At 42.3% G+C, this 16040-nt stretch overlaps 1 protein-coding gene across 3 annotated transcripts in view; it reads left to right on the top strand.

The window, feature by feature from the left end:
- The window catches only part of DSP (desmoplakin), a 46816-nt gene that overhangs the window by 10360 nt on the left and 20416 nt on the right, over positions 1-16040 (top strand). For all 3 annotated transcript variants that reach the window (XM_030928797.1, XM_030928796.1, XM_030928795.1), the window contains exons 2-8: positions 4334-4436; positions 6705-6853; positions 8103-8277; positions 11842-11970; positions 12929-12979; positions 14833-14994; positions 15835-15939. In XM_030928797.1, coding sequence (XP_030784657.1) covers positions 4334-4436; positions 6705-6853; positions 8103-8277; positions 11842-11970; positions 12929-12979; positions 14833-14994; positions 15835-15939 — 874 coding nt within the window. The remainder of the gene's footprint in view (positions 1-4333; positions 4437-6704; positions 6854-8102; positions 8278-11841; positions 11971-12928; positions 12980-14832; positions 14995-15834; positions 15940-16040) is intronic.

Raw genomic sequence — 16040 nt, 5'->3', positions numbered from 1 at the left:
AAATACAAAAATTAGCTTTGCGTGGTGGCAGTGTGCCTGTAATCCCAGATATGTGGGACACTGAGGCAGAAGAATCACTTGAACCCAGGGGGCGGAGGTTGCAATGAACTGAGATTGTCCCACTGCCCTCCCACCTGGGCGACAGAGTGAGACTCCTTCTCAAAAAAAAAAAAAAAAAAAAGGCATGTTTCCTGAAGCAACCTCTCCTGGCTCTCGTGCTGAAGAATCCAGTGCTACACATACAGCTGGTGTCTGTCTGACATCAGCCTGAACTGATGGGTCAAAATCCTTTCCCCTGAACTTCCTCCCTGATTAAGTACAGCGAGTTCTGTGTGGATTTTTCACTGGGCTAAGACAAGCAAACTGACCTGTCAAGGTGGACTCCCTATACCTTAGTTGGCCTGAGTCTCCCTCTGTCTTGTTTTGATGGACTGAGTCATTCACAAGGTGTATACCTAGTTCCCTTTCTCGCCTCACTCTGTTTCCAGAGGGAATTCTTGGCCACACCTAAGACTGAAGTTGGATTCTTACAGATGAAAGATAGAAGGAGACCTTGTTTTAAGGATCAGATGCGGTCTTGAAAAGTTGTGTATATGATGAAATTTGGTTAATCAGATCACACTTCCCAATAGACAAATAGTGATATCAAAGATTCTTTATTTCATTATTCCAACACTTTAGCTTTTTATTTTTTCAGCCCTTTAAAGGATTAGATTTTTGTGCATTCCCCATTCCTATGCAGTTAATTTATTTACTAACATGCCATGCAAAACATTTAAATGTTCCAGTGGATATCAGGAACATATGAGACAGGGCGCGGTGGCTCACGCCTGTAATCCTAACACTTTGGGAGGCTGAGGTGGGCAGATCATTTGAGGTCAGGAGTTTGAGACCAGCCTGACCAACATGGTAAAACCCCATCTCTACTAAAAATACAAAAAAAAATAGCTGGGTGTGGTGGCGCATGCATGTAGTCCCAGCTACTCGGGAGGCTGAGGCAGGAGAATCACTTGAACCTGGGAAGCGGAGGTTAAAGTGAGCCAAGATCGTACCACTGCACTCCAGCCTGGGCAACAGAGCAAGACTCCATCACGGGGGGAGAAAAAAAAAGAACATATGAAAATCTTTTAGAAAAGCATGAATAATTTATTTGGTATTATTAGCAGCATATGAAGTTACCTGTTTTTTTTTGTTTGTTTGTTTTTTTAGTTCAGATATGGGTAGGCAAGGGGAGGCAGGTAAGGTATCTTCTCTTTATAGGATGCCAGCTGATTTCTAGAGAGATAGGAATGTCTTCTAAAACTAGGGGGAGGGAATTAAAACATAGAGAAAACCCACCAATGTTTTAAGCCAATGTTTGGTTGCCTTACCTCCTTTATCCTGGATGTAATTCATTTCTAACTGTTGTGTAACTAACTAGTCTAAGTTCTTGGGTAAAAAGAAGCTGGTGAGTTTTATATTTTGTGGTCAGATGAATTTGGTCTCATAAATTCACTTTGAAAAATGTGTATGTACACTTCGGTGCATTCATTCACAATTGTGTGAATAAAAACATTCACACAGTTTGGTGCGTTCATTCACGATTGTGAATGAACAATTGTGTTTGTCCTCCCTGTCTCTGTTTTTTAATACAATGTAATTCTAGAATAGTTTTAGATTTGTAGAAAAGTTACAAAATAGTGCAAAGTTTGTGTATACCCTCACCCAGTTTCCCCTGCCTCCATCATTTTGTTTTCTTAACAGCTGGGGTTTATGCTGTGTTGCCCAGGCTAGTCTTGAACTGCTGAGCTCAAGTGATCCGTTTACCTTGGCCTCCCAAAGTGCTGGGATTACAGGCGTGCCCCACCCTCAGCTTATAGCTCAGTTTGTGATCATTTTTACAGCAGCACACATTGTTAAATAATTTAGGAAACCCTGACTTTCCACTGTGCTAAGAGACAACTCTTTCATTTATCTGCTTGGGACTGGCATTCTTTGTGGGAATCACCCTTGGAGCCAAATTGCTGAACAGAATTTTTTAATGTTTCAGAATAAAGGTATTCCTATGTCCCTTCAATAAAGAAAACAAATATAATTACACAGGACCTTCCTAATTTTTTAATTCATCCTAGGGTTCTGAGTGAGGTTGCTGGGTTTCGTAATGTTTTCCTTTGTCTCTTGAGTTTCTTTCGTCTGTTTTATAACAGGTATGTTTTGGAAGGTGTTCTAAGTCAGTTGGAATTCTGTACAAGTTAGGACAACACATGCGATCTTGCTCATATCTCGGCAGTGTGAGGAATGGACCTCATTTCCTGTATAATCTGGAGTGGAAGACAGAGATTGGTTGCATTGGTGATGGGTGGGGGCAGTCCTGGTTTTGAGAGGTGGATGACTCTGGCACCACCTCACCTTTACCCGCCTGGAGGAGCTTGTGTCTTCTTCGGGGAGTAGTTCCCAGGGAGGTCTGGGCTCCTCACCCACATTCATCTAGTCCTGGCTTGTTGAGGAGTCTTGCCTGCAGGGAGGAACCCCAAATGGGTGGCCAAAAAAGAAAGAGCTTTCCTATGGTGAGACAGTGCAGGCAGGTGCTGCAGAAGAATTCCCACATTACTGTGATCTTATCCCATCTATGCATAATGCAGCCATTGTTTGTCAAACTTTTTTTTTTAAACGGTGAAATTCTTTCTTTAAAACACACACACACACACACACACACACGCACACACTATCCAGTTGGTTAGACAGGCATCAGATAAAAGCAGGCTCAGGCTGGCCCTGACTGAAGGGCTGGGTAGGAAGAGCCAATTTCTTGTAGCACATCCGTGAGGACTTTTCACAGATGTTAAATAATCACTTGGTCTGCTTTAAACTTCTCTGAAACCAAACTACAGTGGGCTGTGCTGTGGCATAGTATATCTTGGTAAATTTAAAAGCCAGACTTTGGTTATGACTTGCTTGAAGAGCAAATGAAACTCTGTCATCTCTTTCTTTAAGATACAGACCGTCTGCAACATTTTCGTCAACACCACTGTTGTTTTAAGGTTTCTTCTAGGAGTCTTCCGGAAAAGTGCCTCATTTGGAATGTACATTGACTGAACTTCATTGTAGAGAAAAATAGGTATTCTAGGAACATCTTGAAAGGAGAATGGGTTTGTTTTGCAATAAAGATAATGTATTTAAATTTTCCATCACTTTCTTCACACCATGATTTTTAAAAAACCATTATTGTCTTTTACAGGAATTACAGAATATATATATATATATATATATATTTTTTTTTTTTTTTTTTGCAGACAGGGTCTCACTCTGTCACCTAGGCAAGAGTACAGTGGTGTGATCATAACTCATCGCAGCCTCCAACTCGTGGGCTCAAGTGATCCTCCCACCTCAGCTTCCTGAGTAGCTAGAGCTACAGACACGCATCACAATGTTTGGCTAATTTAAAAACAATCTTTTTTTTTTTTTTTTTGTAAGACAGGGTCTTGCTGTGTTGCTCAGGCTGGTCTCCAACTTCTGGACTTAATTAGTCCTCCTGCCTTGGCTTCCCAAAGCACTGGGATTACAGGCGTGAACCACTGTGTCTGGCCAATACTTTTGTAGTGTAAGCTTTTTTCTCCTCTCCTACATTTCCTTCAGCCAGACTTGCCAGTGAAATCTTCATGCTCTGTGTCTGACACCATGAGGTCTTCCTGCAGAGGGACTTGTGGTGTTGGGGACTGTCATTAGGGACCACTGTGGGATGAAGCAGGAGTGAAGCTGAAATAGCTCTGTGTCATTGTCATTGCCAGAAGTGTGTTTTTATAACTCAAAGAGATATATATCTGGATTGGATCCTGGACCTCGGAGGGGAAAACTTGCTGTGAAGGACATTATTGGGCTAATTGGTGAAATCTGAACAAGTTCTATTAATTGGAAAATTGTTCGTGTCAGTCGTAAATTTCTGATTTTGATCATTGTTTTGTGGTTATATATAAGTGAATGTTTTTATCCTTAGGAATGATATGCTGAGCTATTTGGGGGTTAAAAAGGCATGTTTATTCTCAAATGATTCAGAAAAAAATAATATGTATACAGAGATAAATACATGCTGAAATATTTGGGGGTAGAAGGGCATGGTTATTCTCAAATGGTTCAGAAAAAAATAATATATACACGTAGATAAATACACACACATCTATGGAGAGTGGAGAAGGGGGATAAAGGAAACATAAGAAAATGTTAACAATTGGGATTCCGGCTAAAGGGTCTCACAGGAGTGGTTTTGTCCCGTTTTTGCAACTTTTGCAAGTTTGAAATTATTTCAGAATTGAATTAAGTTATTTTATGTCTGGTTTATTTGTGTTTGCCTCCTTAGTCAAACTGGCACGATGTCCAGGCACCAGAACCAGAACACCATCCAGGAGCTGCTGCAGAACTGCTCCGACTGCTTGATGCGAGCAGAGCTCATCGTGCAGCCTGTAAGCTTTCTCTGTTCCCATCACTTCTCCCGAAGCCTTGGCCACACCCAACTGTGCTCTGGTTAGCTTCTGCTGCCCGGGGCCACCCTATTCACTGACCTCTGTCACAGAGTGTTTAGAGATGCTGTTTTTCAGAACAGACTACAGAGAGATGTGTGTCTTCTTAACCTATTTGTAATGTTGGTTTAACAATGGGAATCAGCTTTCAAACACTTCTCCGTCGTCCCCCAACAAATGTTTACGTTATAGAGTGCCACCTTTTTGGAAATAAAGCAATTTATGATTTACGTGACATTTTGAAACTTTCCATTCTGAGAAATGCAGCCTGGCATGTTTCTGTTCCTGGGTTGGGATGGATCTTCATGTGCACCATCAATTTGGTATGATTTTTTTTTCCAGGGAAAATGACTATATTGAGATAACAATTCTATCCAGGAAACAGAAAAATGTGGAAAAATAGGCAGTGGAAAATTGAGGAGAAATGGTAACATTTGCGAGAACCCTGAGATGTTTCTTGAGATAACTGAGACATCCTAGGATCTCATCAAATCCAGATTAGAAATCACGGAGTTCGTGGTATTTGCTGTGTAAAGTCTTTATTTTAAAACACTAGCATTCACCTTTGTTCCTAGTGTGCTAAAAACAGAATAGAGAATGGTGGGTCCGTAGCCATCTTTTCCATCCCTTTCCTGAGTTACTGAATCTCTTCAGCGAAGTCTCCCTAATGCTGACATTGGTATCAAGGTTACATCTGGAATCTGCCTCATTACAAAGTACCCCTTTTAAATAACCTACATTTGAAACAGATTTCAACCAAATGAATTTACTGGTTCTATTTAGATAATATTTTAATGTTCTAATTTCTTAATTTAGATACTATGTGGGTTCTAGTTCTGAGTTTCTTTATCCAATTAAAAAAATAATGTCACTTTAGTCCATGTTTAGAGATATTTGGGGCTCAGCAAACTAGCTTGGCTCCAGTTCTGGTTGTTTTCAGTGTCTGATTTGAAACATACTCCTTAAAATGTTCCTCACAGTGGCCTGATTCCTTTACACAAAACAAAATAGTAGAACCAGTGACTTAATAATGAACACACACACACCAGTCATTTGTAGTGACTATGGATACGTTTTACATGTAGCTCTGAAAATTTGCATGGCCTCATGTTCTCAGTTTATTTTTACTTATATGCATCAATGTGCAATAAAAACAGGTTAGGGAAATAGTGTCATATTTGCTAACATTTCTGTTTAGAGAAATGAGGTTCATTTGGCTAAAGCCAAGTAAAGGCAGCAGATAGAAAATTCCAGAGAATTTTGCTTCAGGTGGCACTGAAGCAGAGGAGGAAGCTTTCTGTTTTTATTTTTCTAAATACAAAACACTTTTTAAATTTTGAAATAGTTATAGACTCATAAGAAGTTGCAAAAATAGTACAGAGGGGTCTCTACCCAGTACCCAGCTTTTCCCAGTGGTGACATCTTATATGATTATAGTCATCATCAAAACCAGGACATTGATTGGCCCAATACAGTTAACCAGGCAGAAGCCTTCTTCTTAAGAACTGAAACATTGGCCGGGCATGGTGGCTTACACTTATAATCCCAGCACTTTGGGAGGCCGAGGCGGGTGGATCACTTGAGGTCAGGAGTTTGAGACCAGCCTGGCCAACATGGTGAAAACCCATCTCTACTAAAAATACAAAAATTAGCCTGGCATGGTGGCACATGCCTGTAGTCCCAGCTACTCAGGAGCCTGAGGCAGAAGAATCGCTTGAACCCTGGAGGCAGAGGTTGCAGTGAGCCGAGATCGCACCACTGCACTCCAGCCTGGGCAACAGAGTAAGGCTTTGTCTCAAAAAAAAAAAAAGAACTAAAATGTTATGTTCCCATAAGGTATAGGAAAAACTCAGTTTGTGCATAAGAGGCCCCATCTGGCATAACCGTACAGTGTCCCTATCACAGTGAAATTCCCATTAGATGAGAGTTGTGTGTAAATATGAAAGATCAGCATGTAACATATTGAAGCAAGGGGAAGGTTAGCATTCGGTAAATGTGCCTTTAAAAGCCAAGCAAATTTAAAAGATAATCCACAAACTTTGGTTCATGAATCTCCCTCTGTTTACCTTCTTATCTCAATAAGATCATTTTCAGTGAGGAAACTTACAGTTTTTGTCAGGTTTACAGTGGAAACTCTTGCTTCCATTAATGCACATGAAGCTTTTCTTCCCGGTAGTATGTGTTTTCCTTGCTGTGAATGCTTTCTTTCAGGAATTGAAGTATGGAGATGGAATACAGCTGACTCGGAGTCGAGACTTGGATGAGTGTTTTGCCCAGGCCAATGACCAGATGGAAATCCTCGACAGCTTGATCAGAGAGATGCGGCAGATGGGCCAGCCCTGTGATGCTTACCAGAAAAGGTATTGTCCACAGAGCATGGATCGGGCAGTCCCCATGAAAAAGAACACCACATACCCAGTCACACTCAATTCCATGACCTAGGTCTTCCTTTGAAGGCAGCACAAATGTTCCCAAGGAAAGGCTTGCTTAGTTGGTATTTTGCAGCTTTATTATGTATCTCTAATACAATAAAGTGATCGGTTCATTATAGATGTTAACTGTACCTCACTTCAGAGGACAGAAAGGCCTTTTTTTTTTTTTTTTTGAGACAGGGTCTCTCTGTCACCCAAGCGGGAGTGCAGTGGCACAAATGTGGCTCACCGCAGCCTCGACCTTCTGGGCTCAAGCAATCCTCCCACTTCAGCCTCTCAAGTAGCTGGGCTATACGCATGTGCCACACCTGGCAAATTAAAAAAATTTTTTTGTGGAGCCAGGGTTTAGCCATGTTGCTCAGGTTGATCTGGAACTCCTAGGCTCAAGCAATCCTCCGTCTTGGGCTTCCCAAAGTGCTGGGATTACAGGTGTGAGTCACCTAAGGGTCTAAAATATCAAGTCAAGCTTAGTTGAATAAATACAAAAATGAGACCCTTAGAGTTGGAAGCAGAGACTATAAGGCAGAAAAGTGTAGTCTGAACTTGTTCTGCTACTGCCTGGGGTCCAGGGTACTAGGAAAACTCCCGGGAAAAAACTCATGAGAAAATGAAAGTTGCAGCCGGGCGCAGTGGCTCACGCCTGTAATCCCAGCACTTTGGGAGGCCGAGGCAGACAGATCAGGAGGTCAGGAGATTGAGACTATCCTGGCTAACATGGTGAAACCCCATCTCTACTAAAAATACAAAAAAGTAGCTGGGTGTGTTGGCGGGCACCTGTAGTCCCAGCTACTTGGGAGGCTGAGGCAGGAGAATGGCGTGAACCCGGGAGGCGGAGCTTGCAGTGAGCCAAGATCGCGCCACTGCACTCCAGCCTGGGTGACAGAGCCAGACTCCGTCTCAAAAAAAAAAAAAAGAAAGTTACTCTAAGATTAGGCAAAGGCAGTGACGCTTTCTATGCTGTTTCACGCTTTGAACCTCTTCCTAAGATTTAACTTGTTGTATGTGATTAAGACTTAAGTCCTGGGGTAAAGAAAAAAAATCTAAAAATACCATAAAACATTTATAGCTTCTCTATTGACACAAAAGACTCAGAAAAGGGGAAATTGGCCCAGAATGGGTTTTCATAGGCTGTTTTCCCGCAGTGGTTTAAAGGTTTTTTTTTTTTTTTTCTTTTCAGACTTCTTCAGCTCCAAGAGCAAATGCGAGCCCTTTATAAAGCCATCAGTGTCCCTCGAGTCCGCAGGGCCAGCTCCAAGGGTGGTGGAGGCTATACTTGTCAGAGCGGCTCTGGCTGGGATGAGTTCACCAAGCACGTCACCAGTGAATGTTTGGGGTGGATGAGGCAGCAAAGGGTAAGCAGCTTCTTGAACAGCCCATACCTGTGCAGGCCAGGCCTTCCAGCACAATGGGGTCAGCCCATGTGTTTGTGTGACGAAGAATCTTCTAGACCTCAGGTGGCAGCAGCAGCTTGCTGTTTGCAGGATTTTCCTCCTATACAATTTGAAAAGTGGTCTTCTATTTTGGAATGAATGAGATTTCAGTGTGGCTTGGGGACTCAACCTCATTGCTTTATAGTCATCCTTTATCACACAGGTCATATTTAACATGTGTAATTTAGTTAGTAGACTTTGAATACCCAGTTCTTACACTGACCCCTGGAAAAATCTGTTGTGGTAGTTTATGTGCTAAATAACTTCATTGTTCTATGTGAGTGGCAACTGACCTCATCTGTTTTACTCATAGGTACTTGAAAAACAGCCCATTGTGGCAGTTCATTTAAAATGTTCACAGATTGGAGGAGCTGGAAACAGTGAAACTAGCCGTTCTGGTTTGGGCTCATTGGTTGCTTACCTTATACTTTGGAAGTCTCAGTTGTGTCATTGTGCAACCATCACGTCACTGGTGTGGGAGTGAAGTAAAATAATGTTGGAAGGATATGCTGATCCTTTCCCTAGAACTGGAGTTTCTGCAAAGTATTTTTCAAGACTAATGATTGTTGTGTTGTTTCATGTAATCATTATGTCCTATAATGAACAGGTGGTGGTAGAAATACGCCACAATCATGTAGATGGGAATTTTATAATGAAAACCTACTCCTAACCCTTCCCTTGAGAATGTGGATGTGTTAGAGTGATAAGTTGTGGAGAGATTGTTACGCAATGTAGATGTGGTTGTAAGAAAGCTGGTTTGTTTAGTTGTTAGACTAATTCAGCAGTGGTTCTAAAATTTCTCAACTCCTTTAAAATTTTTGTGTATTCTTTCCTAAGTAGTGAGGACTTCAGTGACTAAACATTCATTCATTCATTCAGTTAACTTTTTCTCCCATTTATTATAAAGAATGTAAGCTATTACAGAAGGTAGGGCTTAGAGAGAACAAAAGTCAGTTAAAATATCAGAAACCTAAATACAAACCTATTTGTATGTTTTTCAAATTTCCTTCTAATCTTTGAGTACATTTCTTGAGGATTTTATATGTCTTGGCACCCGAGGGTTCAAAGATTATGGTCCCTAGTCCTGAAAATGAATATTATTGAAGAAAACAAGATGCATACCAAATGCCAAATTTCTGTCTAGATCAGCTATAATACATTCTTGCTTAGCTGGGAGTAGAGGGGAGGGTGGCCTGCTCCTGTGGAGTGGAGCAGTCAAAGGAAGACATGGCGGAGCTGATGGGGCTTAACTACGTCTTAAGGATCCGCAATGATGGGCAAAACAGCCTTCCAATCAAATTAGTTAATGAAACGTCATATCCCCTAAAGTTGTCTTAGTATGACAGTTATAAAAAGGTGACAGCCTGTAATTTGTCATTTTTTTTGGTATTTATGTTGAGTGTAGCTTTTTAAGAATATAGAAATGCTCAATGGTTTTAAATTTTGGAAAAGTATTACCACATGAATTCAGTTTTATGTCATTTTCTTTTTTTTTTGAGACGGAGTCTCGCTCTGTTGCCCAGGCTGGAGTGCAGTGGCATGATCTCGGCTCACTGCAACCTCCGCCTCCTGGGTTCAAGCGATTCTCCTGCCTCAGCCTCCCGAGTAGCTGGGACTACAGGCGCCTGCCACCATGCCTGGCTAATTTTTTGTATTTTTAGTAGAGACGGGGTTTCACCATGTTGATCAGGCTGATCTCGAACTCCTGACCTTGTGATCCACCCGCCTTGGCCTCCTAAAGTATTGGGATTACAAGTGTGAGCCACCGCGCCTGGCCAGTTTTATGTCATTTTCTAATAGAAGCAATTGATAAGCAATGCTTTCCAGATTAGGCAGGCAGCCCTCATGGTTGCAAACAAACTAAAAGTTGTTTGATTGCTTACTGCAGGTTTGCTCTGGGATTTGCTCTGGCTCCTATCCTCTTATCCCTTGTTCCCCTGCATGCTTTACCTTGTTCCCAGGAGACTGAGCTGCAGGGCCCAGCTGATAAGGGAACTGTTGCCCCAGTAGGCAGTCAGGAGGCAGGAGGCAGGCACTCCTGAGCCTTTGTTTCGTTTCCCCAATTTGTGTTTGCCGATGGACAGGTCAGATACTATACACCTGGCTGGTAATGAGAGGCGTGAGCTGGAGCCTGGTCACGTTGCTAATGTCCCACTGCATGCACCTGGCTGTCTCTGGTTTAAAGCTGAGACAGCTGTGGGAGAGAAGGGTCAAAGTCCTGGGTAACCTTCTGTTGTCTGACTCTGAAATGGCTCCCTTTTCTGAAGCCTTGCCAAGTGTATTAGAACATGGATGTGGCGTAGAACAATGTGTTTTATGTTCTTACTGCAATCCCAGATTGGAATGTTTGCCCTTGGCACGTCCAAGAGATGACACAGGTGATTTGGAAATTTATATGTACTCATGCAAAAGAAGGGTGAGATAATGGACTTGCCCCAGTGTGAAACTGGTGGAACAATGTGTGTGATTCTTATTGTGAAACATTCTTAAATTTGAGGCTCAAATAATAAATTTAGTCAGATTTAATTTTTTAAAAAAGGTAACTTAAGCCCACAATCCTAATATTGCCAGCACTTACGGAAATTGAATCTTTGAGTAGATATAGTAACTTCCCTTTGAAATGGGCCATAGGGAGTTTTGCATCCTGAAAGGGAATGGTATATGCTGGATTTTAAAAAGCCAATAATTACATCCATCAAGACAACATAAAGAAATAAACAATGAAAGATACTTTTAGGTCAACTATTTAGTTTGGGGAGCAGTGTATAATTGCATTTACTCAGTGATTTTTGATGCATGTTTAAGAATGATGAAATGAGTATTTTATAACATAGCGTACATATATATGCACACATATGTTCTGTGCACATGCTTGCTTGCCTGTGCACAGGTAGATTTGTTTTTCTTCAGAAGACATGATCTTGGTTTTAAGGTTCCCATTTCCAAATTTCCTCCTCTGCCCATCTTGAGCTGGGGTCAAACAAGTTGAGGGAAGTATTTGGCAACCCTGCATTAGCCATTTGGGAACCTTGAATCTTTAAAAAATATTCTGGCTTCAAAAATACTCCATATTTACAGGCCGGGCGCGGTGGCTCATGCCTGTGATCCCAGCATTCTGGGAGGCCGAGGCGGGCGGATCAGGAGATCGAGACCATCCTGGCTAACACAGTGAAACCCCGTGTCTACTAAAAATACAAAAAAATTAGCCGGGCGTGGTGGCGGGCGCCTGTAGTCCCAGCTACTCCGAAGGCTGAGGCAGGAGAATGGCGTGAACCCGGGAGGCGGAGCTTGCAGTGAGCCGAGAGTGCGCTACTGCACCCCAGCCTGGGCAACAGAGCGAGACTCCGTATCAAAAAAATAAAAAAAAAAAAACTCCATATTTACATCTTTGGTTCTACCTGAAGTAAAGCCGTGATGCTGTACATAAGTGAATCAGGTGCAAAGGTGCGAAAACAAAGGGTGCCTCTGTTTGTCTTTCCTTCCCAGGCGCAGATGGACTTGGTGGCCTGGGGTGTGGACCTGGCCTCAGTGGAACAGCACATCAACAGCCACCGGAGCATCCACAATGCCATCGGCGACTATCGCTGGCAGCTGGACAAAATTAAAGCCGACCTGGTACTTTTCAGTGTTTCATTTTAGAGTCTTAATTCAAATTATCTACCGAAGGATCATGTAATTAATCAATCCCAGGGAGTTTCTTCTGAAACACTGCTAGTATTTCTTTCCCAAAAGACTGGAAAGTTTTAGAAATCCCATTTCTTAAATGGGGAAGTGGACTTAGTAGCCCTGTTAGAGATTATGTTAACACTCGAAGAGAAGTTAAACGAGAGGCTGAGGGTGTGCAAACACTTATTTGCAGTGTGTGAATAAGTATCTTTGGAGGTGGCAGGTTGTTTCTGCAGTAAGCAGAACATCTTTTTGAACGGGAAATGCAACAATCATATGCAGTAGTTTGTGTCATTGGTGAATCCTTTCCTAGGTGGTAATTAAAACATTATTTCTACTGAGCAAAGCCCTATCTCATCCCGACACCTGTTCCCGTGCTGAAAAAGTCAGACTTGAAACTGGCTTGAGAATTACAGCATAAAATCATAACTGATCTTAAGTGCTTAGTTTCCCCCAGGTCTCTACACTTGTAAATCACTAAACTTTTTTTTTTTTTTTTAATCTTAGACCAAAGCTTCTCATCCTCACTTCTTCTTCTGGCTTTTTGGGGGGCTTACTTTTGTCCACCTGAGCACCTGACCAACTTTCTCCTTCATTTCTCTAAGACCTAGGGAATCCTAAATCATGTCTTTAAACTTTGAGACAATTTTCTAACAAGTGAGTCTTTAAGTGACCCTGATCTGGGCTTTCCTTTGTGGAGACGCTGCTGGCAGGCCAGCAAGGGTTTGCTTTCCAACCGCCTAGGAAAAAGTCCCCATGGGTGAAATATTTCATAGAGCAAGTACTTCCTTCTTTGTATGGAGGGATCTGAGGCCAGTGTCTGATGAAAAGGAGGTTTAGAAGGGCCACTCTTTTCTATACAGTCCACAAGGGGATTTATATCTGCCTGCTTTTTGTTGTCTTCTAGCGTGAGAAATCTGCGATCTACCAGTTGGAGGAGGAGTATGAAAACCTGCTGGTAAGCTCATTTATTTCTCAAGTGCATAGACTTTCTGTTGTTTCCAATTCAATTCAGTTCGTGAACTACCAAGCACATCCTGGCGGGGAGGCGCCTGTTCATCGACGCTAATGTTGTTGCTAATGCTGAGTTTCCTTTAGAAGTGAATTTTAAAAGTTGTTTTTTCTTTTTTTCTTTTAAGCAGAGACAGGGTTTCACCAGGTTCACCGTGTTTGCCTAGGTGGTCTCAAACTCCTGACCTCAAGTGATCCGCCCACCTTGGCCTCCCAAAGTGCTGGGATTACAGGCATGAGCCACCGCACCTGGCCTAAAAGTTGTTTTCAGGAGACAGTCCCTACTGCTGTTCTGTTTTCAAGTTGTGTCACATAAATGGCACTTGTTAAATACTTGCAGCTGAAGCAAGAAAACATTGCCACTTGTGAGTTGTGGTCTTTTTTATGAAGTCTAAGCAAAAATAAAAGTTATTTTTCTCAAGATAGAGGTCTACCAGATCATCATCACAATTTTATGACAGACTCTGTCATAGCAGTTACTTGATTCATAAGAGGAGAGATTTCCATTCTTCTGCCTATTTGTGTCACCGTATCTTTACTTTTTAATGTTTCCTTGTTGGCAATGATACTTTTTAAATAACGTCACTGGTGGTGACACAGTGATTTTCCTATTGGGCAGGGGTGTGAGTTATGGCACTTTGTTTTTTTTTTTTTTTTTTTTTTTGAGACGGAGTCTCGCTCTGTCACCCAGGCTGGAGTGCAGTGGCCAGATCTCAGCTCACTGCAAGCTCCGCCTCCCGGGTTTACGCCATTCTCCTGCCTCAGCCTCCCGAGTAGCTGGGACTACAGGCGCCGCCACCTCGCCCGGCCCGTTTTTTGTATTTTTAGTAGAGACGGGGTTTCACCATGTTAGCCAGGATGGTCTCGATCTCCTGACCTCGTGATCCGCCTGTCTCGGCCTCCCAAAGTGCTGGGATTACAGGCTTGAGCCACCGCGCCCGGCCTGGCACTTTGAATTTTTGGGGAGAAGGTAGGAAAAGCTTGATTTCTCTGAGTCCATTTTCCCCCTCATAGTCCAAAACTAATTATTGATGGGTACAAAAATACAGTTAGATAGAAGGAATAAGTTCTAATAGTTGATAGTACAATAGGGATATTATAGTTAATGATAATTTATTGTATATTTCAAAATAGCTGGAAGAAAATATTTGTAATGTTCCCAGCACACAGAAAAGATAAATGTTCGAGGTGATGGATATCCCAGTTATCCTGATTTGATCATTATACATTGTATGCATGTGTCCAGGTATCATGTGTACCCCCAAATATGTACAACTATATCAGTAAAAAATACCAAAAAAAGACCTTATGACGCCCATAATTCCAGCACTTTGGGAGGCCGAGGCAGGAGGATCATCTGAGGTTGGGAGCTCGAGACCAGCCTGGCCAACTGGTGAAACCCCGTCTCTACTAAAAATACAAAAATTAGCGGGACGTGGTGGTACATGTCTGTAATCCCAGCTACTCAGGAAGCTGAGGCAGGAGAATCGCTTAAACCTGGGAGGCGGAGGTTGCAGTGAGCCGAGATCGCGCCACTGCACTCCAGCCTGGGCGACAGAGCGACACTCTGTCTCAAAAAAAAAAAAAAGAGTTGCTGCCTTCTTATTCACTGCAAGTTTGGATAGGTCTTTTCCCATACCAGGTGGTCAGTGAATGCACAAGGTTAACATTTTTTCCTATCCGTGTGATTTTTTTTTTTTTTTTTGTAAAAGGGACTGCAGGGTTAATCTATAAACCTGCAGAGAACACCAGTCATCCACATAATGTTATTTTAATGCTGCCTTTGAACTTCCTGTGTAGAAAGCGTCCTTTGAGAGGATGGATCACCTGCGACAGCTGCAGAACATCATCCAGGCCACGTCCCGGGAGATCATGTGGATCAATGACTGCGAGGAGGAGGAGCTGCTGTACGACTGGAGCGACAAGAACACCAACATCGCTCAGAAACAGGAGGCATTCTCCGTAAGTTCGCCCCACGTGGCTGTAGATGCTTGCCTTGAGCCTGTTGCCTTGAAGAGCTGGGAGCTCGGGGAATGAATAGCCTATGAATAGTTTAATCAGCCCTTTGCAATTCAGCCTCCTTTGAAATGGTCATGAAAAACGCTTCCTTCCTGAAAACTTCTCCATGTGGAGGCCATTATCCTTAGCAAATTTATGCAGGAACAGAAAACCAAGTTCCACATGTTCTCACTTAAGAGTGGGAACTAAATGATGAGAACACATGGATACATCGAGGGGAACAACACACACTGGGGCCTTTCGGAGGGCAGAGGGTGGAGGTGGAAGGAGGGAGAGGATCAGGAGAGATCACTAATGGGTACTAGGCTTAATCCGTGGGTGATGAAATAAACTGTACAACAAATCCCTATGATACAAGTTTACCTGTGTAACAAACCTGCACATGTATCCCTGAACTTAAAAGAAAAAGAGGGGCAATACATTGTTTAATATCCCGGAAGACCAGCGTTTGTTTAGAGTAAGAACTGGTACGTTCAGATAACCCAGGGTGTGTGTGGCACTGCAGGAGGGTGGGTGGAAGCCTGGGATTGGAAAACCTCAGGCTGGTTGTAGCTCTTCTTTCCTCCTGTGTCATTTTGAGTAAGCCTCAGCCACATCCTCACCTGGAGCAAACATCCTTTTCAGCCTTAAAAATGCTGTGATTCTTGAGGAAAACAGCATGATTCTTTGGCATTGTTCCTTTCCAAAATGCAGTTTTGTATTTCACTTTTAAAAAGTGCTGTGGGAGTGATGGAAGTTTAATGATGACTTGCTCCAAAGGATTTCTTACTTCTTCATTCACAGATACGCATGAGTCAACTGGAAGTTAAAGAAAAAGAACTCAACAAGCTGAAACAAGAAAGTGACCAACTTGTCCTCAATCAGCATCCAGCTTCAGACAAAATTGAGGTAGGCTTCATGAGGTTTATATTTTTGTTAGGAAACAAAAAGGAAACTTTTCATAAAGTAAGACTATCCAAATGAGTAATTCTTACAAGACTTAAAGCCAT

This window comes from Rhinopithecus roxellana, chromosome 4 (genome assembly GCF_007565055.1).
Source record: "Rhinopithecus roxellana isolate Shanxi Qingling chromosome 4, ASM756505v1, whole genome shotgun sequence".
Taxonomy (NCBI): Eukaryota; Metazoa; Chordata; class Mammalia; order Primates; family Cercopithecidae; genus Rhinopithecus; species Rhinopithecus roxellana.
Note: the sequence above shows the minus strand (reverse complement) of the source record. Positions and strands in the feature narration are given on the sequence as shown.